The sequence below is a fragment of the Esox lucius genome, chromosome 1 (assembly GCF_011004845.1).
Source record: "Esox lucius isolate fEsoLuc1 chromosome 1, fEsoLuc1.pri, whole genome shotgun sequence".
Lineage (NCBI taxonomy): Eukaryota > Metazoa > Chordata > Actinopteri > Esociformes > Esocidae > Esox > Esox lucius.
Window position 1 is genome coordinate 11,464,239 of NC_047569.1, and position 26,032 is coordinate 11,490,270.

Here is a 26,032-nt window from a genome sequence, read left to right on the forward strand (position 1 = left end):
GGGAGGAACATTCTTTTTTTTTTTGCAAATTAGAAAAATATTTAGTTTTCATCATTTTCAACATTTAAGAACCGAGTTGAAATAAAGTTAGAACATCCATGCAGAATCTTTCCTAAATCTTGGTAACCTTTCATCAGCACTTATTCATTTCCCTCTTGATTTTGAAAATTCATTTCTGTCTCCTCTGTGTGGTAAAATAATTACGGACATTGATAAGACATTTAACTCCAAAAACTTCACTTACTTGAGAGTATACAAACTTTCAAATTCTATTTTTCTTTTCAATGTAAAAAATATAAATGAAAGCTAAGTTAACCATTGCTTAGTCAGCATTAATGCCTGATTTCATTTTTGATGTGGGTTTGATAATTTGGGTATATAGACTGGCTTTTTTTTTGAAAGCCTCTGAATGCTGCAGCAGTTCTTTGGCCAGCACCATCTGTTTCAGGGTTAGTACCCAAATATCTGGGTTTCAGGATTAGTACCCAAATATGGTTGAGCTGCCTTGTCGAACTAGAGACTCATTGTGGCTTCTTGGATGCTTGTAAACTCAATCAAGGTAGATGACTGGAGAATGCATTCCCTCTGACGCATCTACACTTCCTGGTTGAGCGAGCAGCTTGTTAAGTGCCAGAATGCCATTGGATGTGCCTTGGAGGTTACATTTCTCAGTATTAAAAATGTGATTTTCTGCAATTATCCAGAACCTTAACTAAGATTTGGATATCACAAACTTGGGGAGAAATGGTATAAAAATATGACGTACACCACCGTTCAAATGTTTGGGGTCACTTAGACATTTTTTGTTCATTAAAATAACATTGAATTCATCAGAACTAGAGGGTAAACACTGTTAATGTTGGAACTGACTATTGGAGTTGGAAACAGCTGATTTTCAATGGAATATCTACATACACTGCGTGCACAATTATTAGGCAAGTGAGTATTCTGATCGTATTATTATTTCGATGCACATTTTCGAACTCCAAACCATATAAACTTGAATCCTCATTGCATTGAATCATTTTCAGATGATATGTATTTCTGTAATTAGGGAGGGTGTGGCAACAGTGATTAACACCTAATATTATGGTGTGCATAATTATTAGGCAGCTTCATGACCTCAGGTAAAATGGGCCAAAAAATAGATTTAACTGACACTGAAAAATCTAAAATGTTAAAATGCCTTTCAGACGGATGCAACATTTGAAATAGCTAAACTATGGAGGTGTGACCACCGGCCAATCAAACTTTTTGTTGTTAATAGTCTATATATAGCTACCCATAATCCTCAGTGCCATCATATTCCAGAACTGCAACCTACCTGGAGTGTCCAGAAGTACAAGGTGTCAAGTGCTCAGAGACATGGCCAAGGTCAAGAAGGCTGAAACACGACCACCACTGAATAAGATTCACAAGTTGAAGTGTATTGATTGGGCAAAGAAATACATGAAGACAGATTTTTCAAAGGTTTAATGGACAGATGAAATGAGAGTGACTCTTGATGGACCAGATGAATGGGCCCGTGGCTGGATCACTAATGGACACAGGGCACCACTTCAGTCAGGCGCCAGCAAGGAGGAGGGGTAGTGGTATGGGCTGCTATCAATAAGGATTTTCATGTTGAAGATGGACTGAAACTTAACTTTCATACCTAGTGCCAGTTTCTGGAAGGAACTTTCTTCAAACAGTGGTACAGGAAGAAGTCCTTAGCATTGAAGAAGGCCATAATCTTTATACAGGACAATGCTCCATCACATGCATCCAAGTAATCCACTAATTGGCTAGCAAGCAAGGGCCTCAAAGATGCCTGAATAATGATCTGGCCAACTTCCTTACCTGGCTTAAATCCTATTGAGAACTTGTCAAATGTGAGATTTACAGTCAGGGAAGACAATACACCTTTTGTACAACATTTGGGAGGCTGTGGTTGCTGCTTCAGTTAAAGTTGATCGTGAACAGATCAAGAAACTTACCGACTCCATGGACGGAAGGTTCATGTCAGTTATTTAAAAGAAGGGTGGCTATATTGGTTAAAGAATATTTTTGAAAGGACAACAATTTTAATTAATTGTCATTTTGTGTTACTTATTTGTTACACTTTTAAAATTAAGAAAAAACAAGTGAGTTGGTATAAAATTATTTTTGTAATTAGTTGTCTAATAATTCTGCACACTTATGTATTCCCCTGAGAAAGATCAAAACTCCCTTTTTCTGTGTTTCAATGGCACGTTGTGGTTGCTAATCCAAGTTCATCATTTTAAAAGGCTAATTGATCATGCAATTACAATACTGTTTTCAGAAAAGTTGGGACACCGCATAAAATGTAAAGAAAAACTGCAAATCTTTAAACCCTGTATTCAAGAGAAAATAATACATAGACAAGATATGAAATGTTGAAACTGAGGCCTTTTTTTCTTTTTTAAATAATGCCCACTTTGAATTTGATGCCAGCAACACGTTTCACAAAGACTGGAAATGTTGTGTAATGCTTAATTAAAAACTATACCTGGTGGCATATCACACAACTAATTATGGTAGGTCACTTGGCAACAGGTCATTAACATGATTGGGTATTAAAAGATAATTCCTGAGAAGATGGGTCTTTCAAAAGTGAGGATTGGGAGGGGTTCACCACTCTGTGAATAGTGTAACAAATAGTGTAACAATTTATGAATTACATTTCTCAACATAAATATTTCAAAGAGTTTGGTGATCTCATCTATGGTACATAATATCATTAAAAGATTCAGAAAATCCAGAGAAATCACTGTGTGCATGGGACAAGGCCGAAAACCAATATTGAATGGCTGTGATCTTCATCCTCTCAGGCGGCACTGCATTAAAAACAGACATGATTATGTAGGCAAAATCACTGCATGGGCTCAGGAACACTTCTGAAAAACATTGTCTGCGAATATCATGCATATATAAACAAGATCCAGAACCGCCACCGCCTTCTGTGGGCCTGAGCTCAGACCTGTGGTCTGAGGAATCAAAGTTTTAAATAATTTTTGGGAATCATGAATGCTGCATCCTTTGGACTAAAGAGGAGAGGGACCATTCTGCTTTCTATCAGCGCACAGTTCAAAAGCCAGCATCTGTAATGGTATAGGGGTGCATTACTGCACATGGCATGGATGACTTACACATCTGTGAAGGCAGCATTAATGCTGAAGAATACATACAGGTTTTGTAACAACATGTTCTGCCATCTAGGCAATGTCTATCTCAGGGAAGGCCTTGTTCATTTCTGCAAGACAATGCCAAACCACATGCACGTATTACAACAGCATGGCTCTCTAGTAAAATAGTCTGGGGGATAAACTGGTCTGCCTGCAGTCCAGACCTATCACCCATTGAAAACGTTTGGCACATTATGAAACAAAAAAATGACAAAGAAAACCCCAAACTGCTGAGCAGCTGAAATCCTATATCAAGCAAGAATAGGAATGCATTTCACCTTCAAAACTGCAGCCATTGTTCACCTTGGTTCCTAAACGCTTTCAGAGTGTTGTTAAAATAACTGATGCAACACAGTGCTAAAAACATGCCCTCTCCCAACTTTTTGAAATATGTTGCTGGCATCAAATCCAAAAACAATAACATTTCTCAATTTGAACATTTGATATGTTGTCTTTGTACTGTTTTCAATTTAATATAGGGATAAATGATTTGCACATTATTGCATTCTGTTTTTATTTGCATTTTACGCAGCTTCCCAACTTTTTTGGAAACAGGGTTAAATGTTATCACAGCTGAAATCTGTTGTTCTGATTAAAGAAGCATTAAAACGTTGCCTTCTATAGACTAGTATCTGGCTCAAATGGCCAGATCCGTTTCGTTCAACAAATGACTAATAATTTGTCTGGGTATAATATCTTTCTAACTCGTTGTGCCATGTTCTGCATGCGATTTGAGAAACACTGTCTAAACACTGTCTAGACGCATAGACGTTCCTACCGAGGTCGAAAAAACTCTTGTTCTCCCTGTGTGTGAAACAAATATTTCAGTGTATGCCTCTATAGCAGAAGGGAGATAGAGAGATCACCAGGGGTACAGACGTGTGAAGGTACCAGGCGTTTGTTTGCTTGACTATGTTAATTAGCTAACTTTTCCATTAAAACACAAATTACTCTCTCCTTGTTTATATGTTGCAATCAATATTGTTGGCACACTTGTATTACAATTTATAGTGATTTTTTTTTTTTAGGCATAGCAAGTTTTGCAAACTTTTTTGCCATGCTATAGTCGTTCATCCAACGTTAAGTGCGACGTAAATGGATTCGTTTTCGATGTCATTTTTCTATTTTAGGTTTAGTTTAAAAACATATTTTAATCAGCAGCGAAAGACAAAGGGAGAGCAGGGACAATATTGTCAGGTAACTTTAGGTAGTCTGATGAAATTAAATCATGTACTGTATTTACTTGAACCTAAATAACCTTATTAATTAGGATACATTTATTAGTACCATCTTTAAAAGATTATGTTCTATGTTTTCTTTCTAAGAAGTGTATGCATTACTTTACTAGACAGGGAAGAGACAAAGTATTGAAAGTGTGAGATAGAACGGTACAGAGAAGAAAACTAGCAGGGGACTTGGAATAGGAGAGAGTAAACCAGAGTGTACTGTAACAGAGGGGAAGAGACAGCAGAGAGGATGAGACAAACATAGAGCTAATGGGAGAGGAATAGAGGAGAGAGGAAGTAAAGAAGAGATTGAGAGGAGCGGATAGGAAGAAAAGTGAGAGGAAGAAAGGAAAGAAGAGATGGAGCGAAAGGAGGATGGCATCTGGCTACTTGCATGTGCTTCTCCCTCAACTGCCCCCCTATCAATAAGCTGAACTATAGGAATTATTTTTCCAAAAACCTAGAAGAATTAAGCGCCACTCAATAAAAATGTTCCCACAGCAAGAACGTTTTCCAGAGGGAACACTGCTGTGTACTACTCCCTTCACAGAACAGCGCAAACTGGTTTGAACAAGAATAAAAAGAGGAGTGGTAGGCACTGGTGCACAACTGAGCAAGAGGACAAATACATTAGAGCGTCTAGTTTGAGAAACTGATGCCTCACAGGTCCTCAACTGGCAGCTTCATTAAATAGTACCCACAAAACACGAAAAGATGCTGGAGGAGTGTTTGACACCATCTGTCAAGTGGCATGGTAGAGCTAATGTGATGGTCTGGGAATACTTTGTTGGTGGTGAAGTGGGAGATTTGTACAGGGTAAAATGGATGTTGAAGATGGAAGGCCATGCCATGCCCTATGGATGGCGCTTGACTAGAGCTAATTTCCTCCTAAAACAGGACAATGACCCAAAGCACATCTCTAAACTTAGCAAGAACTATTTAGGGAAGAAGCAGTCAGCTGAAATTCTGTCTGTAATGGAGTAGCCAACACAGTCACTGGATCTCAACCCTGTTGAGCTGTTGTGGGATCAGTTTGACCGTGTGATAGGTAAGAAGTGCCCATCAATCCAACTTGTGGGAAGTGCTTCAGGAAGCATGGGGTGGAATCTTTTCAGATTACCTTAACAAATTGACAGCTCAAATGCCAAAGGTCTGCAAGGCTGTAATTGCTGCAAATAGTGAAAGCAATATCATGAAAGCAATATAATTATTTCTAACCTTGTCGATGACTATATTTCCTATTCTTTCAAATTTTCTATTCAAACAAATTTCATGAATGTTTTCATAGAAAACAAGGAACTTTGTGACCCCTAACTTTGGAACAGTGTATATACACTCACCTAAAGGATTATTAGAAACACCTGTTCAATTTCTCATGAATGCAATTATCTAATCAACCAATCACATGGCAGTTGCTTCAATGCATTTAGGGGTGTGGTCCTGGTCAAGACAATCTCCTGAACTCCAAACTGAATGTCAGAATGGAAAAGAAAGGTGATTTAAGCAATTTTGAGCGTGGCATGGTTGTTGGTGCCAGACGGGCCGGTCTGAGTATTTCACAATGTGCTCAGTTACTGGGATTTTCACGCACAACCATTTCTAGGGTTTACAAAGAATGGTGTGAAAAGGGAAAAACATCCAGTATGCAGCAGTCCTGTGGGCAAAAATGCTTTGTTGATGCTAGAGGTCAGAGGAGAATGGGCCGACTGATTCAAGCTTAAAGAAGAGCAACTTTGACTGAAATAACCACTCGTTACAACCGAGGTATGCAGCAAAACATTTGTGAAACCACAACACGCACAACCTTGAAACGGATGGGCTACAACAGCAGAAGACCCCACCGGGTACCACTTCTCTCCACTACAAATAGGAAAAAGAGGCTACAATTTGCAAGAGCTCACCAAAATTGGCCTGGTCTGATGAGTCTCGATTTCTGTTGAGACATTCAGATGGTAGAGTCAGAATTTGGCGTAAACAGAATGAGAACATGGATCCATCATGCCTGGTTACCACTGTGCAGGCTGGTGGTGGTGGTGTAATGGTGTGGGGGATGTTTTCTTGGCACACTTCAGGCCCCTTAGTGCCAATTGGGCATCGTTTAAATGCCACGCCTACCTGAGCATTGTTTCTGACCATGTCCATCCCTTTATGACCACCATGTACCCATCCTGTGATGGCTACTTCCAGCAGGATAATGCACCATGTCACAACGCTCGAATCATTTCAGATTGGTTTCTTGAACATGACAATGAGTTCACCCCACAATCACCAGATCTCAACCCAATAGAGCATCTTTGGGATGTGGTGGAACGGGAGCTTCGTGCCCTGGATGTGCATCCCACAAATCTCCATAAACTGCAAGATGCTATCCTATCAATATGGGCCAACATTTCTAAAGAATGCTTTCAGCAACTTGTAGAATCAATGCCACGTAGAATTAAGGCAGTTCTGAAGGCGAAAGGGGGTCAAACACAGTATTAGTATGGTGTTCCTAATAATCCTTTAGGTGAGTGTATGTATCCCTAAAAATATATATAGTGTACATGTATCCCTAAATCTCTCATAAAATCACTAGCTACAAAACATGAACTACAGTGAAATAGATTTTTTCCTCCTGGCAGTTATTTATTTAGAACTATAAGCACTTCTTTTAAGTGTGATGATCAGTAATAACTTGCAAAGGAACCTGTAAGGTGGGGTTGGGGACATTGCCAACATGTCCAGGAGAACTGTTTATAGGGCTCTCTGCTATGCTAGATGCAATTACAAATTTCCTTTGGAACAAACACACATTTCTATTGGAACACACGCAACATTGTTTAACTACATGATTGGGTCGGGGCTCACGTTCACCTCTTGGAACACAAAGGGTCTGATCCAGTCATAGAAATTAATATCCTAACCCGTTTTGAAAGTCTCTCATCTGCACTATAATTTGATCCTCAGTCAGTTACAGTTTATCTGTGTCAAAACTCTTTTCAATGGGTTTTATGCACTACACTGAATCTCTGCTCACTGTGTTCAGTCGTGCTCATGTGGGCCATTCTGTGCATGTGCTACATTTGGTGTTAATCCAACACCATATAATATATTAAGTCTTAAATGGAGGGTTGTATGCTAGCAATAACTGTTTTCTATACATTTTGTATAAGTAAGCTGATTCCACATATGATCTCTTTAATTAGCTTGCAGAAAATGGATGAATTATTTGTATGTCCCAATAAACTAGCATAAACAACAACAAATATAATGTAGGCTTGCCTGTTAGAGAAAGTTGTGATAAAACTCCCCTTAGGGAATCGTCCTTTGCTCTCAGAAATAATTTATCTTCACCAGATCTCCCAAATACTTTCTCCGGTTGCTGCCTCTTTTTTGCTCAACTTAACTTTACATCTGTCTCATCATCACTCACGAAAAGAGTGCCATTTTACTCTACATTACCCTACAATTTCTGAATTTGGTCTGGCTCTCTACTAGGCACTCACAGCAAATTGCATAGTGCTCTGGTACAAACTCTGGGTCTGGAATAGTTTTTTTTAAACTAGAGTGGTGAGCTAAGCAGCCCACAACCGTGTGTTGTTCGCATCCTCGAGGAACCCTGAGTAGAAGGTTGGGGGCCCTGTAGCTGCAATCTTTTTAAAATATTTTATTTATTACTGTTATTATTATTTTAACTGTGCCAGTTCATGAGGCCCCTCAGTGATGTGAGGCCCCAGATAATTGCCTGTTGTGACTGTGTGGTCTGATATTCAGGGAAACCAAAGTGCGAAACATCTGGGAAGGGCTGTGTTTGTGTGAGTGTGTGTGTCTGTAGGGCTCCACACTCTATGTGTGTGTATCATATGTGAATCTACAGTAAAGGCTTTCCTCTGTGTCATCAGCCTTGCATCAGGTAACACAGTAGGGAACACTTACTGGGGCACAGCCTAAAGTGTACCACCCAAGCGTTTGTGTTTATGTGCGTCTGTGTGTTTTGTCCCCCTCTTCTGATACCTTGTTTAATTAATCCTGCTCTCTTATGACTGTCTCCTGGCACTGTGTGTGGGAGGGGTTTCGAGTGTTGCTCAGTGCCCTTCAAGTCATTGATTTGCCTTGGCGTATTGTATGTGTGACTGTGTATGTTTTCACCCTCTAGTGTGTGCGTCTCTCTCTCTGTGTGTGTGTGTGTGTGTGTGTGTGTGTGGAGCATAGCCAATTGGGCTGGATTAGACTGTAGCTCAGAGTGTTTCTGACACTAATAGGCTTCATTAAGAGACATTAACGCAGCCGTGCAGACACACAGGACTGAGCTAAACCAGCCAGCTGGGGAGACAGAAAGGGGGAGCAAGGACAATTGGATAGGGGTCATGGGGGGAGAGGTTATGGGGGTTATAGGTCACGCACAAGCTTTGTTTGAGAAGGGCGGTGTACCTCAGTGTGAGGAATGACAACATTTCTTCATGGAGGAGGGTGAGGATGACTCATCTTCATCATTCTGCATGTCATCACTCTCTCCATTAGCTTTTAGTTTTTGCGTTATCCAAAACACAAAACACCCACACACTCATTATGGCCATTTTCTATAATGGGACTTAAATCTCTACTGTCCTCTTCAGCTTCCTGTTTTGGCCCTTGCTATTTTCTAACTTCTTGTGGTGTAGGGTAGCAGGTCTACATTTATTCAGGTATCTTGATTTGTCAAACTCACATACACACATATGCTCATGCAAAAAACTGCATCATAGACCATGAGAGCGGTAAAGTGCGGTAAAGGTTATTCCGTGATTTATTCAGTTTTTTGTTTTTAAGTTGCACACAAACACACGGCTGAACAATGACGTGACCTTTACCTGCTGTCCAGAAAACCCACACACACCTTTCTCTTTTATTCAGACTTTTATCTTGTTCAGGAAATCAGACTTCCAGCCAAAGACAGCATCCTCTATGAGAACTGAAGGAACTGGAAAGATGTCAGCAACATGGTGGAATGTGAGTGAATTATAGCACTGAGGTCGGGTGATGCCGATAAAGGTGTCAGAGACCAGTCTTCCTGTGTTTTAGGCACATAAAACCTCTCTCAGTCACCGTCTCACCCTCTAGCATTTTACTGCCTCACCCTGTGGTCTTTTACTACCTCAGCCTGTGGTCTTTTACTACCTCACCCTCTAGTCTTTTACTACCTCACCCTCTAGTCTTTTAGTGCCTCACCCTCTGGTCTTTTACTGCCTCACCCTGTGGTCTTTTACAACCTCACCCTCTAGTCTTTTAATGCCTAACCCTGTGGTCTTTTACTGCCTCACCCTGTGGTCTTTTACTGCCTCACCCTGTGGTCTTTTACTACCTCACCCTCTGCTCTTTTACTGCCTCACCCTCTGGTCTTTTACTTCCTCACCCTCTAGTCTTTTAATGCCTAACCCTGTGGTCTTTTACTGCCTCACCGTCTGGTCTTTTACTACCTCACCCTCTAGTCTTTTACTGCCTCACCCTCTGGTCTTTTACTGCCTCACCCTCTAGTCTTTTACTGCCTCACCCTCTAGTCTTTTACTGCCTCACCCTCTGGTCTTTTAGTGCCTCAACCTGTGGTCTTTTAGTGCCTCAGCCTGTGGTCTTTTACTACCTCACCCTCTAGTCTTTTAGTGCCTCACCCTCTGGTCTTTTACTGCCTCACCCTGTGGTCTTTTACAACCTCACCCTCTAGTCTTTTAATGCCTCACCCTGTGGTCTTTTACTGCCTCACCCTGTGGTCTTTTACTACCTCACCCTCTGCTCTTTTACTGCCTCACCCTCTGGTCTTTTACTGCCTCACCCTCTAGTCTCTACCCTAAATGCCTTGCACTCACATCCTAAACACAGATGCACTTTGGCAATTTTATTAGTAACCCTTCCTGTATTTTGTGTGTGTGGTTAAAAATGTTTAACTATGAAAGCTTTTCCAGTCAAGTCGGATGTTTTGAGAGAAAACTGCTGGGATGCGGAGATTTCTTTTAGACCACAGGAGGAGAATTCTGTCTGAAAGTGTTTGTGTCTCAGTTTTTTCGGATCTGTTGTGTGTGTGTGTTTCTTTGTGTCTGTATTAGGGTCTGTATGTGTGTGTGTGTGTGTGTTTGTGTCTCTGTTAGGGTCTGTGTGTGTTTGCATCTCTGTTGGGGTCTGTGTGTGTGTGTGTGTGTGTTTCTTTGTGTCTGTATTAGGGTCTGTATGTGTGTGTGTGTGTGTTTGTGTCTCTGTTAGGGTCTGTGTGTGTGTGTTTGCATCTCTGTTGGGGTCTGTGTGTGTGTGTGTGTCTCTGTTAGGGTCTGTGAGGTGAGCCATTGCGCTCCTGCTGCCATATGTTTCCTGTTTTTGCACCTTCTCTGTCTGATCGCCACAAATTCCTAGATGAGGGGGTCACACGACAGTCCTCCCTCCCTGCCCTCGAAAACACTCCACGTTCACCACCTTCTTGCTCTGAGCTGTAGAAATAATATGTCAGTGCATGTTTTTTTTCAGGAGCTGTTATTTTCCCCATATTTTTCAGTTACAGTATGTACTTTTCCTTCTGTTTGTTGAGGGGTCTGCTACAGGAGGTTTAGTGGCCTGGGGGAGAGGGTTTGGGGGGAACAATTTGACCACATAAACAAACCCGTCAAAATATAATATTTTTGTGAGTGTGTTGTTTTTCAGCATACATCCTCCTTTGACAGCAATCCCACATGACTCCCCTTTTTACCTTCGCTAATCCAAAAGTGTGTGGTTCCCACATCAACAGGGAAGCCTGATAGTCTGTGTTAAAACTGAATGCTGACAGAACTGAAGATCTCCTTTACACAAAACCAACCCGATTAGAGATTGTCGCTTCTGAAGCAAAGCTTTTAATCTTGGCAAAACAAGTAAGTGTGTATGTTTAGCGTCCATGTTTTCGGTGTGTGTGATCACTATAAGGCAAAGTGTCAGGTATTTCAGGTAATTCAATTGTCCCTGAGTCACATTTGAGCTGTAAGGTCACTGCACCAACACAATATCTTGAACAATCCGCACACACACTATTGGTTTTCTTTGTGGGTACCTGAAACCTAACACTAACAGAACAATCCATGTTCTTTATCCCCTAACTCTTAGCCTAACCCTAACCCCAATAACCTAACAATAACCAAAATATTGTATAGCTTGGGGTGTTTGCAATGACAACTAATGAAACAAGCCTGGCGGGAGAACCAATATTCTTACTGAGCGAATGTCTGGTTTCCTGAGTGGAGACTTTTAATTTGTGATCATTTCGTGCTACTTCTAGAACACAATTACAGTGAACACTGAAGCTGTACCCACTTAAGGTAACAGTTTCAGATGGTAGTCAATAAACCGTCGTGGCTATTTAAGCATAATCTAGACCTGTAAAATGTAACTTGTGTAACTTGTTAAATGCACACGTGTGCCTTATTGTCATCAACAAAGTTGTGCTGCAACGCCATTAAAGAGCAGGTTGTCAACTCATCCAACATTCGTGTTTGTTGTAGCTCACATCAACCTGACCCTAAACATTAAACTGTTGGTTACTTTAAAACTAACCTTGATCTGGGTGCTCATAGGTATATGTTAATATTTTATCTTTTAACTGATTGCATGTGTCAGATTTATCACATGACTCATTAGGCAGAGAAAAGCAGTTGCTATCAAACATTGTCTACTTAATCAACTGAGTCAGTGTACTGCTGAAGGGACAGATCAAATAGGCCGATAGATGGAATCAACTGAGTCAGTGTACTGCTGAAGGCATAGATCAAACAGACTGATAGATGGAATCAACTGAGTCAGTGTACTGCTGAAGGCATAGATCAAATAGACTGATAGATGGAATCAACTGAGTCAGTGTAATGCCTAAGGGACAGATCAAATTGGCTGATAGATGGAATCAACTGAGTCAGTGTACTGCTGAAAGGGTAGATCAAATAAACTGACAGATGGAATCAACTGAGTCAGTGTAATGCCTAAGGGACAGATCAAATAGGCCGATAGATGGAATCAACTGAGTCAGTGTAATGCCTAAGGGACAGATCAAATAGGCCGATAGATGGAAGGTTTGCAAAGTGATTTCATGCTCCCTTTAAAACATGGTGTGGCAGCTTTATTTTGTAGTTTATTTTGACACACTTAAAATTAAGGTATTTGGTATGTTATTTTAATATACATTTTGGTGTATCTTTGCCCGTCTCTGCCTACATTCAATTAAAATATTTTACATTAGAGTGTGACATCTACGATTTTGTATCTGGTCTGTAACACAGTGGCCCACTAGTAGAAAATAAACCATATAAATGCATTATAATTACTATATTGAGAATTATAAATGTAGACTTTGAAAGGGTTCTGATATTATGTTGATTTTATCAATGACAATCTTTTCTGTAGTACTAACTAATATGGCAAACTCAGTGAAGTTTGTCAGGTCTGTTCGTGGGCATTTATTCTGCCTCGAAGAGCTGCATGGCCATGGACAAACACAAATTCAATTGAACTTTTGTAAGAACCAAAATTGGTCAGTTTTCTCCCCAAGGGAATACAGTAGGTTTTTTCTTATCCCCAGGCATGGGTGAAATGTCTGATAATGAATTAAGTTCCATTACAGTAGCTTAAACACAAAATAACAAAATAACCTATAACAAACTGATGCCGAAAAACTAATCCATGCTTTCATTACTTAAGGATTTGTTCAAGATATCAATAAATAAACTTCAAATAGTGCTGAACACTGCTGCTAGAATCCTAAATGAAAAAATGTGGACACATTACTCCTGTTAAGGGTAGGGCTGATTTTAAGGTTTTATTGCTAACCTACACCGATCAGCCATAACATTTTGACCACTGACAGGTGAAGTGAATAACACTGATTATCTCGTTATCATGGCACCTGTCAGTGGGTGGGATATTAGGCAGAAAGTGAACATTCTGTCCTCAAATTTGATTTGTTAGAATCATGAAAAATGGGCAAGCATAAGGATCTAAACAACTTTGACAAGGGACAAATTGTGATGGCTAAACGACTGGGTCAGAGTATCTCAAAAACGGAAGCCCTTGTGGGGTGTTCCCGGTCTGCAGGGGTCAGTACCTATCAAAAGTGGTCCAGGGAAGGAAAAGCGGTCACCCACCAACAGGGTCATGGACGGCCAAGACTCACTTGAGGAAGGCTGGCCCGTGTGGTCCGATCCAACAGACAAGCTACTGTAGCTCAAATTGCTGAAAATTAATGCTGCTATCGCAGTTTGTTGCATATGGGGCTGCGTAGCTGCAGACCAGTGAGGGTGCCCATGTTGACCCCTGTACTACCAAGAATGCCTACAATGGGCATGTGAGCATCAGAACTGGACCACGGAGCAATGGATGAAGGTGGCCTGGTCTGATGAACCATGTTTCCTTTTACATCACGTGGATGGCTGGGTACGTGTGTGTCACTTACCTGGAGAACACATGGCACAAGGATGCACTACAGGAAGGAGGCGAGCCGGCGGAGGCAGTGTGATGTTTGGGCAATGTTCTGCTGGGAAACCTTGAGTCCTGCCATTTAATGTGGATGTTACTTTGACACGTACCACCTACCTAAGCATTGTTGCAGACCATTTGCACCCTTTCATTGCAACGGTATTCCCTGATGGCATTGGCCTCTTTCAGCAGGATAATGCTCCCTGTCACAAAGCGAAAATGGTTCATGAATGGTTTGAGAAACACAACAACAATGTTCAATGTGTTGATTTGGCCTCCAAATTCCCCAGATCTCAATCCAATCGAGCATATGTGGGATGTGCTGGACAAACATGTCCGATACATAGAGGCCCCACCTCACAACTTACAGGACTTAAAGGACTTGCTGCTAACATCTTGGTGCCAGATACCACAGGACACCTTCAGAGGTCTAGTGGAGTCCATGCCTCGGCTGGTCAGGGCTGTTATGGCGGCAAAAGGGGGATCTACACAGTATTAGGCAGGTGGTCATAATATTATCATTGATCGCTGTACAAAGCAATACATGGACTTGCTCCTACTTACCACGCTGAATTGGTCCAGCCATACATACCTACATGCTACCTAAGATCGCAGGATGCAGGCCTTCTAACAAGGGTTTGAAATTACATATGACCTTTGGGGTCCCTTAAAATTTTATCATTTTATCATAAAAAATTCTGAAGACAATTTTGCTATCTTATCTGTACGTTTTCTACTTTTTAATGTTATGAAATCATATGTTTGGAATTTGAACCACAACTTAATATAGCCTACCTGATATTCACAAATTATATCAAACCCTACTGGTGTATTACATATGAAAAATGCCAATTTTAAAATGTTGCAAGCAAGCGGCTGAAAACATTTCAAATTGTATCTGTCCAGTATTCCTTAATCCTACAACATATCACAAAGGAAGTCAAGCCATTAAATTTAACTTAATATTAAAACATTATATTGGGAGGAGCCTCTTTGTTCACGATAATAAAATCTAGGAAAAACCTATAAACTGTATCATACTGTCCTGAGTTGATTATGAAGAAAATAAGAATGTATTTGAAAAACTATGTTGAAACGTCTTAAGATCTTTTATCATAACTAAAGACAATTCAATGACAAAATGAACTACTAATAACCCAGTGTTTTGCATTCATCATGTTAGTTGGCCTGGCAGGTTTTTTTTATTTTTTTTTGGCTCAGCTAGTTCTCAGAAAGAAAAAGAAAAGCATTAGTTATTAATATAATATAATAGTAACACTTTATTTGAAGGGGTGTGCATAAGAGTGACATGACACTGTCATAGCCATGACATGACACATGTAAGAATCATTATGAATGTTGTCATTAGGTGTCATTCGGTTGATTATGTCATTTTCTATGCAAGGTTGACATTGTTTGGGATGTCTTTATTATGACAACTTGACATTAACTGAGTCAACACAACCTGTCAATGGGTTTGTTTTGACAACGTGACATTAACCACAACAACATTAGATTAGATTCAACTTTTTGTAATTGAACAAGTACAGTACAATGAAATTGAAGGAGTAGGGTAGCATGTGCAACTGAAATGCAGAGACAGCAGCAATGAGGTTCCTGAGGCAGACACGTACCTGTAACAACTGAAAACTTCAGACTTTGCTAGGCAGTGTCAGAGTCCAGTAGTACAAAAGGTGGATATGGTTAGTGATGGGTCACAGAGTTCAGCAGGGTTACAGCAGATGGAAAGAAAGTGTTCCTGAGCCTGCTGAAGCGGGACCGAAGAGACCTGTACCACCTGCCTGATGGAAGGAGGGCAGTTTGTGGCATGGATGTGAAGGGTCCCTGATGATGCCACACACCCTGTGCATACACTGCTTGTGCTGGTGCTCTACAATGGCGAGGAACTGGGTACCAGTGATGTGCTGGGCGGTTTGTACCACCCGTTGCAGGGCCTTCCAGTCGGCTACGGAGAAACTGCCAAACCATGCTGTGGCGCAGTTAGTCAGAAACATAACCTGTTATAAACATGTCATAGCAGGCCTGATTATCAAACTTGAAGAGACTATTTAGCTTTATGTGTTGGCATTAAATACAACTGTCCTATGTGGTTGGTTTTGACATTGGTTGTCATGAGACCATTATAATTGTGTCATTAATATTTTTCTTGACCTCAAGTACCGTCGTACAATTTGGACTTGTCATAAAGATGTCATGACGTGTTGTAACACTGTCAAAGACTTTCATAACAGTGTCATTAATATTTTTCTTGATTTCAAGTACAGTGTTACAATTTGGACTTGTCATAAAGATGTCATTAAGTTTGTCAAAAACTGTCAAAAAGATGTAATTAAGTCTGTCAAATGCTTTTAAATACCTCAACAAAAGCAATACATTTCCTTTATTGTTTTTGTATAACAAATGTTTCAAAAAAAAAAATAATAATACTTTCAAAAATCCTGCTTTGGTTACACTTTCCGATAGGGGTACATAAACATCTATTAACAAATGCAGTAGTTACCTTGAACGAACAATGATAAACAAGACATTAACAAATGGTTAACAGTGATAACCCTTACTTTATTAATGGTTTACAAATGCATTAACAGAGTGCAGAGTGTTTTTTCACATCATGGAAAAGTCTGCCCAAGACACCATTATAATAGCGTATGGCTAACCAGTGGTGCCACTATCATTTTCAGTGACTCAGGAGTGCGATTACCTTTATAACTCCATATTTCAAATTTGTATTTCTGCCATGCATATCCTTTTATGGCAGAGTACTGGCTAAATAGTTTCTTGAATTTTGATAATTAGGCCCAGGTTATGCTGTAGTCATAAAAAAAAGACATTGACAGGTTGTCTCATTTAATGTCAAGTTGTCATTATAAAGCTATTGACAGGATATTTTGACTCAGTTAATGTCAAGTTGTCATAACAAAGACATTGGCAGGTTATGTTGTCTCAGTTAATGACAAGTTGCTAGGTCACCTAGTAGCAGCTAATTTGGTTTCAATACTGCCCAGCTAGCTAGCTAGCAACTCTGACAAAATCACTCTTATAAACATAATGTTGGACCGTATCAGCTAATATTGTTCTTTATGCAATGATAAAGAGATCAACATAAATTGCTTTATACTTACAGGATATTCATTCAGGTATTGTAGCCTATGATTAAGTGTAGTCTGGTCCAGGGTGATTGGAATAGCTTAATACTGTCCATCCATGCTGCAGGCGGGCTCTCATCTCCACTGGGTCGCCCTCCCTTCAATGCCATTTGGGGCGGTGTAACTGACTTACTGTTGTATCAATCACTGAACATGTGGACTGATATTAAGCAGCATCGTGAAACTTGCTGTCTAGCCTGTTTTAGGACAATCCGTACACTGTATGCATTGTTTGAGCCAAGCTGTCCAGAGTGTCATCCCTGCAATTCACCTTTTTGAGAGTAAGCGTACCTGTACCTTTTTTAGTACTTGACCTGTGCGGGAGCTGTCAGGAGCATTGTACCAACACGCTTTCTGAGTAATTGCGTAGGCAACCGCAGGCACCTCCATAAAACAAGTCCCGGTCAGTATACTAGCAAAAAAAACATTGATCAAAGCCGAATGAAGGTGGAATCTGCAATGAATAACAATGACAAGTGAGCATTCATGTGATTCTACCCCCAAGCCCTTACTTGTGCCTGTACACTTCAAGATTGGGATGATTTATTCAATTGGGATTTGAAAATGTCTGCTCAGCCTAGTCAAGGGGGTGCAAAATACAAGTAAATGGTTGCATTCTGGAGCCCTAGACAGAAACACAACAAATGACCTTATCAAATTAAACCAACGTCATGAGTAGTGTTTTGTTTTCTCTCAATCCATCCATCACCATTGTGATTTGAGCTTATATGAAACTCAGCTTTAAAGATAGTGTCTTTAGGTTCATACATACCACTTGTTTTATTGTTTACCTGCAAAATATTCAAACCCAGATGAAAGATATTTAGTATAGCAGTGAGAGCAAGGGGTAACAGGAGATTAGGGATGGAGACAGGAAAAGAGAGACAAAAAGAGGGACATACTAAAAAGTGAATATAATTATTTTCTGTGTACTACTTCAGGGTCTCATGTGTTTTTATGGTTTACTGCAGTCGTGTTGCTTCTCAGATGGCACTGAATATTTCAGCCAAGGGGCATCTCACTAACTCTGCATGCTCCAATGACTGTTCTCTCTCCCCTTATCCTTCCTCTTCCTACCATCCATCCCTCTCTCTGCCTTCTTGCTCTCCTAAAATGCTGTCCACAACAATTATCTATTACCAGCTTCCATAGTCCCTGGGCTTTTAATACTTGACGTTAAATGGTGAATTGCTGCGGTGTCTGTTTTTAAAGTGCAAAACATGACAATGGAGGCCAGCCAAACCCCAAAGATACTCATAACTCTAGCCTGACAGTGAAAATAACAAAATTGGACCTATACTTAGAGATATGTAGCAAACTTGCTAGTGCATAAAATAAACACTTACAGAACGCCATCAAAGCTACAGATAGAGAACAGAAACACACACACACACACTGCTCAAAATGTCTAAAGAAAACCTAAGAACCGGCAGTTGAGGTGGAGGGACAACAGCTAACTAAAGAGCCTCATACTCTGGAGAATATTTGGAGCAGATTCCTGCAAATCACGTTGTGCAACATGTAGAAATGACCTGTTCAAATTATGCCTGGAACTCTATCTCCAACTGCTCTATTTTTCACACTAACATTGTTGAGACCTAACAGAAGCATTTTCATTGCCACAACTTTTTGGCAACGTATTTTTGCTGTGACGAAACACAAGCTCTACAATTAAAATGTTCTGTTATGCATGCCAACATGCAGGGACTTAAAGATGTCATGTCTTTATGAATACATTTTAAGAACATTGTTGTTTTTGTCATATTTTGGACCGCATGGTCAATATACATTGCTTGCCATTATTAATGAAGTTTGGTTGCTTGAATAATCTCTGTCATGTATGCATTCCTTTTTTAAATCAGGGATTAACAAAAAGATTAATCAGACAAGAGCTTTCAACAATGACTACGAATATCCAAATTTGTATGATTCCTCGCACAGGGCACCAAACTATAGTGGGGTAATATATTTAATGTGTGTAACTCAAGTGCGAACAGTATACAACTATGCAAGCATATTATCAAGTGTAACATTCTAAGGACTAGAGTGATGCAAAGTAGCAATGTGAATCATGACAAGTCCTGAGATAGGAATAGGCAAATAGATTTACCTTTACGTTACATTATACATGAATAACTACATTATACAAGGCGTACATTTAAAGTTACAAGAGGCTGTAGTGCTAAAATTAATGAAGAGATGTGTGCAATGCATTCTTCAGAATGGAAGCTAGCTGAATTTCAGCAAGAGTTTGCATTCAAACCAACCCTTTGCATTCCGAGCAATCCCCACTTTCCTAACAATTCTTGTGTTTAACTATTACTTCAGTCTAGTACAAACTGATGTAAAAACAATATTTCTTATATTTTGTAAGATATTTGACAAAGATTTAAACTGCTCAATGATTCACTGTTTTTTTTTTGTATCAATAGAAATTGAGTGAATGTGTGAAGAATTTTAGCAACCAGGAAAAACATGCCCTTGGTCTGCCATTGCTGGACAGTAAGCAGTAGCCCAAATAAGCAGTAGCCCAAATGAGAGTATTACTATACTAGTCTACTGGAAAAATAATATGCTACTGAAAATATTTTTCACATATATGCAGAACATCATATCACTGAATGAAAATTAAATAAAAAGACAACTCATGCAGGCAAACCCACCCACTTTAATTAAAGGCAGTGCATCTCATTAAGACAAGTAATTCACACCTCCGCTTTTCCACAAACTTATTCAAAACCCTGCTTTTACTTCAAAGATTGTCATAGGATAGGCAAAGTAAACTAGTCTTACATAGGCTACATTGATTAAGAATACTCCTATCATATAATTTGAAAGAGAGCATTGCAATCAATGAAAATGATACCCATGTCTATGATAGTCATTTTATTTAATTTATTTCCTTCTGATGCTTTAATTTAAGTGCTACATTTGTATTTATTTGTTTATGTTATTTATTTTAGGACTGTAAGTCCTTTCATACAGTCATTCATGTAGATTCACTTTCAGTGATAATATATAACCACATATATAGGCATTAATTCATGCGGAAGATATGGTACTTAGCTCTTCTGACTCGGCTAGGTATAAATTAGTCTTTAGACACTCAGACAGTGCTACCTCTGATCACAGAGGTGACAGAATGGGGGTTGGGGACATCTTAAAAGAATTGCTGCATAAGGTTGATAAGCGGGGGCAGGGCCAGCCTTATAACAAGACAGAGGAGGTGGAAGATAGTAGAAGATTGCGATATTCTGAAACGAGGGAGTCGGGTGAGAATGAGGGGTTAGAGAGTCAGATGTTTCCTCTCATTTTCCTAACTGTTTCCATGGTAACGGCAGAAGGTGAACTGTCCTGGTAAGTGATGAGAAACATGGGACCAGGCAAGACGCAAGTCTGAGAATGACTTGAGAGAAGTTTCTGCAGTGGCCACCCTATTTACCTAGCGATATGCAAGATGTGCGTGTTCATCTGTTTTAACGAATGACTGAATCCTAAGCCAAACACTGGAGAGAAAAACTAAGGTCTCGTGTCACATCCATAGACACTTTCACGCATGCTGAAGGTACAGTGTGTTTCAGTAACCATCAGACACACTAACACACACTGCTGACTAAAGTCTAATCTGCTAGACAATGCAAGATAGTGTTGCATTTTGTTACATCCCCTCTGAAAAGCAGATAAGAAGGTGCTGACAGAAGCAGCATTCTAGGGAAAGATAGAAAACAAAATGGATGTCCTCTCTCTACCGCTCACCATCTTCCCTCTCTTTATTACACTCTCATTCTCTCTCTCCCCCCATCCTGCTCTCTTGTAATCCCTCCATTTCTCTTACTCTCTCGTCCCCAAAGGGCTCACAGGCAGAAGTAAAGGAGAGCTGAGAAGCAGGAGAGGGTTAGGATCAGCGTGTGTAACTAAGTGTTTGTGAGTTTTTCCTTTCCCAGAATAACTGGTAAACACGTGGCGGGGCTAGCCGCGGGGAGAGGGTGTCGTCTAACGATAACAACACAGGCACTTGCTGCCGTGGTAACCACAGAGACAGGACATGTCAGTGAGTGTCATCCCTGGATCTAATGCGGGCGGGGCCAGGCAGGTAGAGGGAGGCTCTCAAGGTAAGTAGCCTGTCCCAAATGTTTAGGTTTGTGATGAAGGGATGCACAACCAGATTGAAGATGTGATGAAGAGCATACATTGTGAAGATACCTTATATCAGACTTTCATGACAAACCATTCCATTCCTTTTCATCACAATCAACCTCTCTGTTCCATTAACTGATTTCTGAACACAAGGATTGGTTTCCATGACTACATGGCAAGTGTGAGTGAGAGGACATACAGTATCTCACAAAAATGAGTACACCCCTCACATTTTTGTAAATATTAGACTATATCTGTTCATGTGACAACACTGAAGAAATGACACTTTGCTACAATGTAAAGTAATGAGTCTACAGCTTGTACAACAGTGTACATTTGCTGTCCCCTCAAAATAACACAACACACAGCCATTAACGTCTAAACCCCTGGCAACAAAAGTGAGTACACCCCCAAGTGAAAATGTCCAAATTGGGCCCAAAGTGTCAATATTTTGGGTGGCAACAATTATTTTCCAGCACTGCCTTAACCCTCTTGGGCATGAAGTTCACCAGAGCTTCACAGGTTGCCACTGGAGTCCTCTTCCACTCCTCCATAATGACATCACCGAGCTGGTGGATGTTAGAGACCTTGCGCTCCTCCACCTTCTGTTTGAGAATGACCCACATACGCTCAATAGGGTTTAGGTCTGGAGACCTAGTCCATCACCTTTACCCTCAGCTTCTTTAGCAAGGCAGTGGTTGTCTTAGAGGGGTTTGGGGTCATTATCATGTTTGAATACTGTCCTGCGGCCCAGTCTCCAAAGGGAGGGGATCATGCTCTGCTTCAGTATGTCACAGTACATGTTGGCATGGTTCCCTCAACTGTAGCTCCCCAGTGCAGGCAGCACTCATGCAGCCCCAGACCATGACACTCCCACCACTATGCTTGACTGTAGGCAAGACACACGTGTCTTTGTACTCCTCAGCTGGTTGCCGCCCACACGCTTGACACCATCTGTCAATAAAATAAGTTAATCTTGGTCTCATCAGACTACAAGACATGGTTCCAGTAATCCATGTCCTTAGTCTGCTTGTCTTCAACAAACTGTTTGCAGGCTTTCTTGTGCATCATCTTCAGAAGAGGTTTCGTTCTGGGATGACAGCCATGCAGACCAATTTGATGCAGTATGCGGTCTGAGCACTGACGGGCTGACCCCCCACCCATTCAACCTCTGCAGCAATGCTGGCAGCACTCATACGTCTATTTCCCAAAGACAACCTCTGGATATGACGCTAAGCATGTGTACTCAACTTCTTTGGTCGACCATGGCGAGTCCCTGTTAAACCACTGTATGGTCTTGGCCACCGTGCTGCAACTCAGTTTCAGGGTCTTGGCAATCGTATTATAGCCTAGGCCATCTTTATGTAGAGCAACAATTCTTTTTTTCAGATCCACAGATCCATGTTGAACTTCCAGTGACCAGTATGAGGGAGTGTGAAAGCGATAACCCCAAATTTAACACACCTGCTCCCCATTCACACCTGAGACCTTGTAACACTAACGAGTCACATGACACAGGGGAGAGAAAATGGCTAATTGGGCCCAATTTGGACATTTTCACTTAGGGGTGTACTCACTTTTCTTGCCAGCGGTTTAGACATTAATGGCTGTGTGTTGAGTTATTTTGAGGGGACAGCAAATTTACACTGTTATACAAGCTGTACACTCACTACTTTACATTGTAGCAAAGTGCCATTTCTTCAGTGTTGCCCATCGAAAACACATTTTATTAATGACATTGAAAAGTCCTACATTATAAAATGTTTTATGCGTGAAATACTTTATTTATCAAAACAAAAACAGGTAATATGAATAAAAAAATAAATTAATGACAAGCATACTGCTTCAATAATGGATAATATAGGCATTAAGGTGTGATTTTTTTTAGTTTTGACCAAACTAAAAGCTCTAACATTTCAGCTTCACTTGAAAAAGAAAAAATATTATTTGGGAAAAAAAAGGAGTGGAATGTCACTTTGAACCAGAGGACAAAGGAATGTGCTGATAAAACTGCAATAGCCAGAGTGTGCACACGTGCGCACACAAAAACACACACTTAACTGAATAAATCCATTGGCCTTGCAGAGACTATAACATTGTGTGAATAGTAAGCCTCTGTGAACTGTGCTCAATCTACAGTACAAAAACACACAGTGAAAATTATTGACAAAATCATCCAAAAACCAGAACATGGGAGAGGAACTGACACCCACCTGTTTCAGCTGAAAGGGAAAGAAAAACATGTCTGTGTATTACAAACCGGGCTTCTATTGCGTGTTAGGACATCAATTTGCACAAGTGTGTGTGAGATGGAGAGAGACAGGACTGAGAGATGGTAAAAATACTTCATCTGTGTCTAATCGCTGGGAGCTTGACTGTCACATAACTTTAGTCCACAAGCACGTGCATCATATTTTGGTTTCTCTCCTAGGAGACTCTGCCAATGTGTTTCAGATCACTCCAGACAGCCGATACCCGTGGCACACAAGTTCTACAAGAGCAGAGACATACTGAATCTCCCTCCAGTCACAAAAGTCCCATTAACAGGGAAACAGAAGTTATGAGAAAAACTGAGAAATATACATTTTTATTAACGGAGTTTCAGCTGCGGATTAAATTGCAATGACTAAGGCCAGCGCCCTTAGTGGAATGTAAATGGACATCTCTAAGAGGGGCCACAGCAACATCTTTGCTCTTTCTATCCCAACTTAAAGGAACATTGTAATATGAGAATGTTTCAAGGTCTTTGACAGATAATCTCGCACATTAATACAAACACACAATGAAATACAGTAGTGATGACACAGTAGATTAGGTTCAGGGATTAATGGTTTGAAGAATTTGTTCATTACGACTACACAATTCAAAAGTCCAAACAGTGATGTGTACTACACACAGGGAACCAGGTCTGCAAATATTGCAGATATAAAATATGACAAAATAGAGTGTACAATTATCTCTGGTTTTGTTTAGGGTGAACACTAGGATTCTCCACGTTCTCTAAATTCCTGGTTTGGCTGTTGGTATGATCAGAACGTCGGTCAGGGTGGAATGTTTCCGATCCAGACGGATTCCTCTTTGATCTGCCGAAGCAGGAGATGAAGGGAGGAAAGGGGTGGAATATTTGTGGAGAGGGATAAAAACAGAGAATGTTTTTTTAACTCAGCCTGCGTCTGTATTCCTCGATAATATCCCTACATCCAAAAGAATATGAGAGGACAGGAAAACAACAAAGAAAGCGTATCACACAACAAAGTAGGACTTAACAGGAAAAAAAAACCACAAAGAATTTCAAAATAAATATGAATGTTTCTATTGGGGTGGAGTGGAGACCTTGGGCGTGTGGTTCCTGGTTGTGGTTGGGCTAATAGTGTTATGTTGCTACATCCTCCTTCCCTGAAACCCATTTCCAAATGACTGTACAAAGCAAAAACATTTACTGGGGGGAAAAAAAGACATTCAAATGTGAACACGGAAACATACAACGGCATGGATATGAACACGACGACATGTGCACCTTGAATTTAACAGTCCCTCATGAATGCCACAGGGGGAGAACAATTTGGGGTTTGGCTGGGTGGCAGCAGGACAATGGGGGGTGGATGGAGGGCAGCGGAGCACTGCAGAGAGAAGGGTGGAGATGTAGACAGCAGTCAGTCCCAGAGCTGTGTCCCTCCCCACCGTCCAGTGGGCTTTCAGCGGGGTGGCCTATAAGGACACACACAGTCACAGCGCTCGTGGTGAGTCAGGTGGATCTCCTCCAGGACCCAGCGGATACGAGCGGGCTGACGCCGCGAGTAAGCCCCCATCTCAGGGGCATACTTTAGAACCTGGTGGATGGAGGGAAGACGGAGGAGATTGGGGAGGGAGGGAGAAGAGAAATACGGGTAATGACTTAAATGGAAAATAATGACAAGCTGTTTGATCTGCTGCCATCCTGACCAGGACACACACACCGAAACACAGACCCCGACACACACACCCCGACACACCGAAACACACACACACACACACACACACACACACACACACACACACACACACACAGACAGACAGACAACTTTAATGTTTTGAGAGGTGAGCTAGCAACTGAAAATTGCAGGTTTGATGGGGAAAAATTTGGGAAATTAGTTGGATACGAGAAAGGTTTTCTAGTATCAAATCTTTGATTTAATCGCCTGCCGTTGAGCAAGACACTGAACCGTCCATCAGCACCCGGCTAGGACTAAGTGCAGGAATGTTTCCTTGGTCTGAGTGTACAATGGACCAATCAAGTCACCCCATCATACTCTGGCAGCGTGTTAGGGAAGTCCAGATAAGACTGGGTTGGACGGTCACATAGACACACACAGTGCACAGACACACAATGGCATGCACACACACACAGGCGCACAGAATACAGACACTTGGAACAGAGATCTGGACACACACATTACAGACACACCCTTCAAACAGACCTACACAAGCTACGGTGGATTACTGCAGTGGGATTCCAGAAGCAGCATAAACAGATTAATGCAGACAGAATGGACAGAGCAGGGACAGTATGGGGGACGATAGGAGGACGGGGATACAGGGGTGAAACAGGGACAGGGGGAGGAGATGGAGGCCGGGGCAGGAGGGAGGAGGGCTGAAAGAAAGCTTGTGCTGCAGAGCTGTCTGAGTGTCAGTGCAGTACTAGGTCCATAGACTGTCTCTCCCTCTATCCCCCTACTGTTTCTCCCCCTCTCCCCCTACTGTCTGTCCCTCTCTCCCCCTCTACTGTCTCTTCCTATCCCCCTACTGTCTCTCCCTCTCTCCCCCTACTGTTTCTCCCTCTCTGCCCCTCTCCCCCTACTGTCTGTCCCTCTCTCCCCCTCTCCCCCTACTGTATCTCCCCCTCACC

General features: G+C 41.0%; 1 protein-coding gene across 4 annotated transcripts in view; it reads right to left on the bottom strand.

Annotated features, from left to right (window-relative positions):
- Positions 1 to 22,970: 22,970 nt before the first annotated feature.
- The window catches only part of pdgfd (platelet derived growth factor d), a 61,400-nt gene continuing 58,338 nt past the window's right edge, over positions 22,971 to 26,032 (bottom strand). For 2 of the 4 annotated variants that reach the window (XM_010893731.4, XM_020046218.2), the window contains one exon: positions 22,971 to 24,855. In XM_010893731.4, the coding sequence (XP_010892033.2) occupies positions 24,607 to 24,855 (249 nt within the window). In that variant the 3' untranslated portion in view covers positions 22,971 to 24,606. Of the gene's footprint in view, positions 24,978 to 26,032 lie in introns of all 4 variants that reach the window. The other 2 variants (XM_010893732.3, XM_010893733.3) reach the window with 2 other exon arrangements.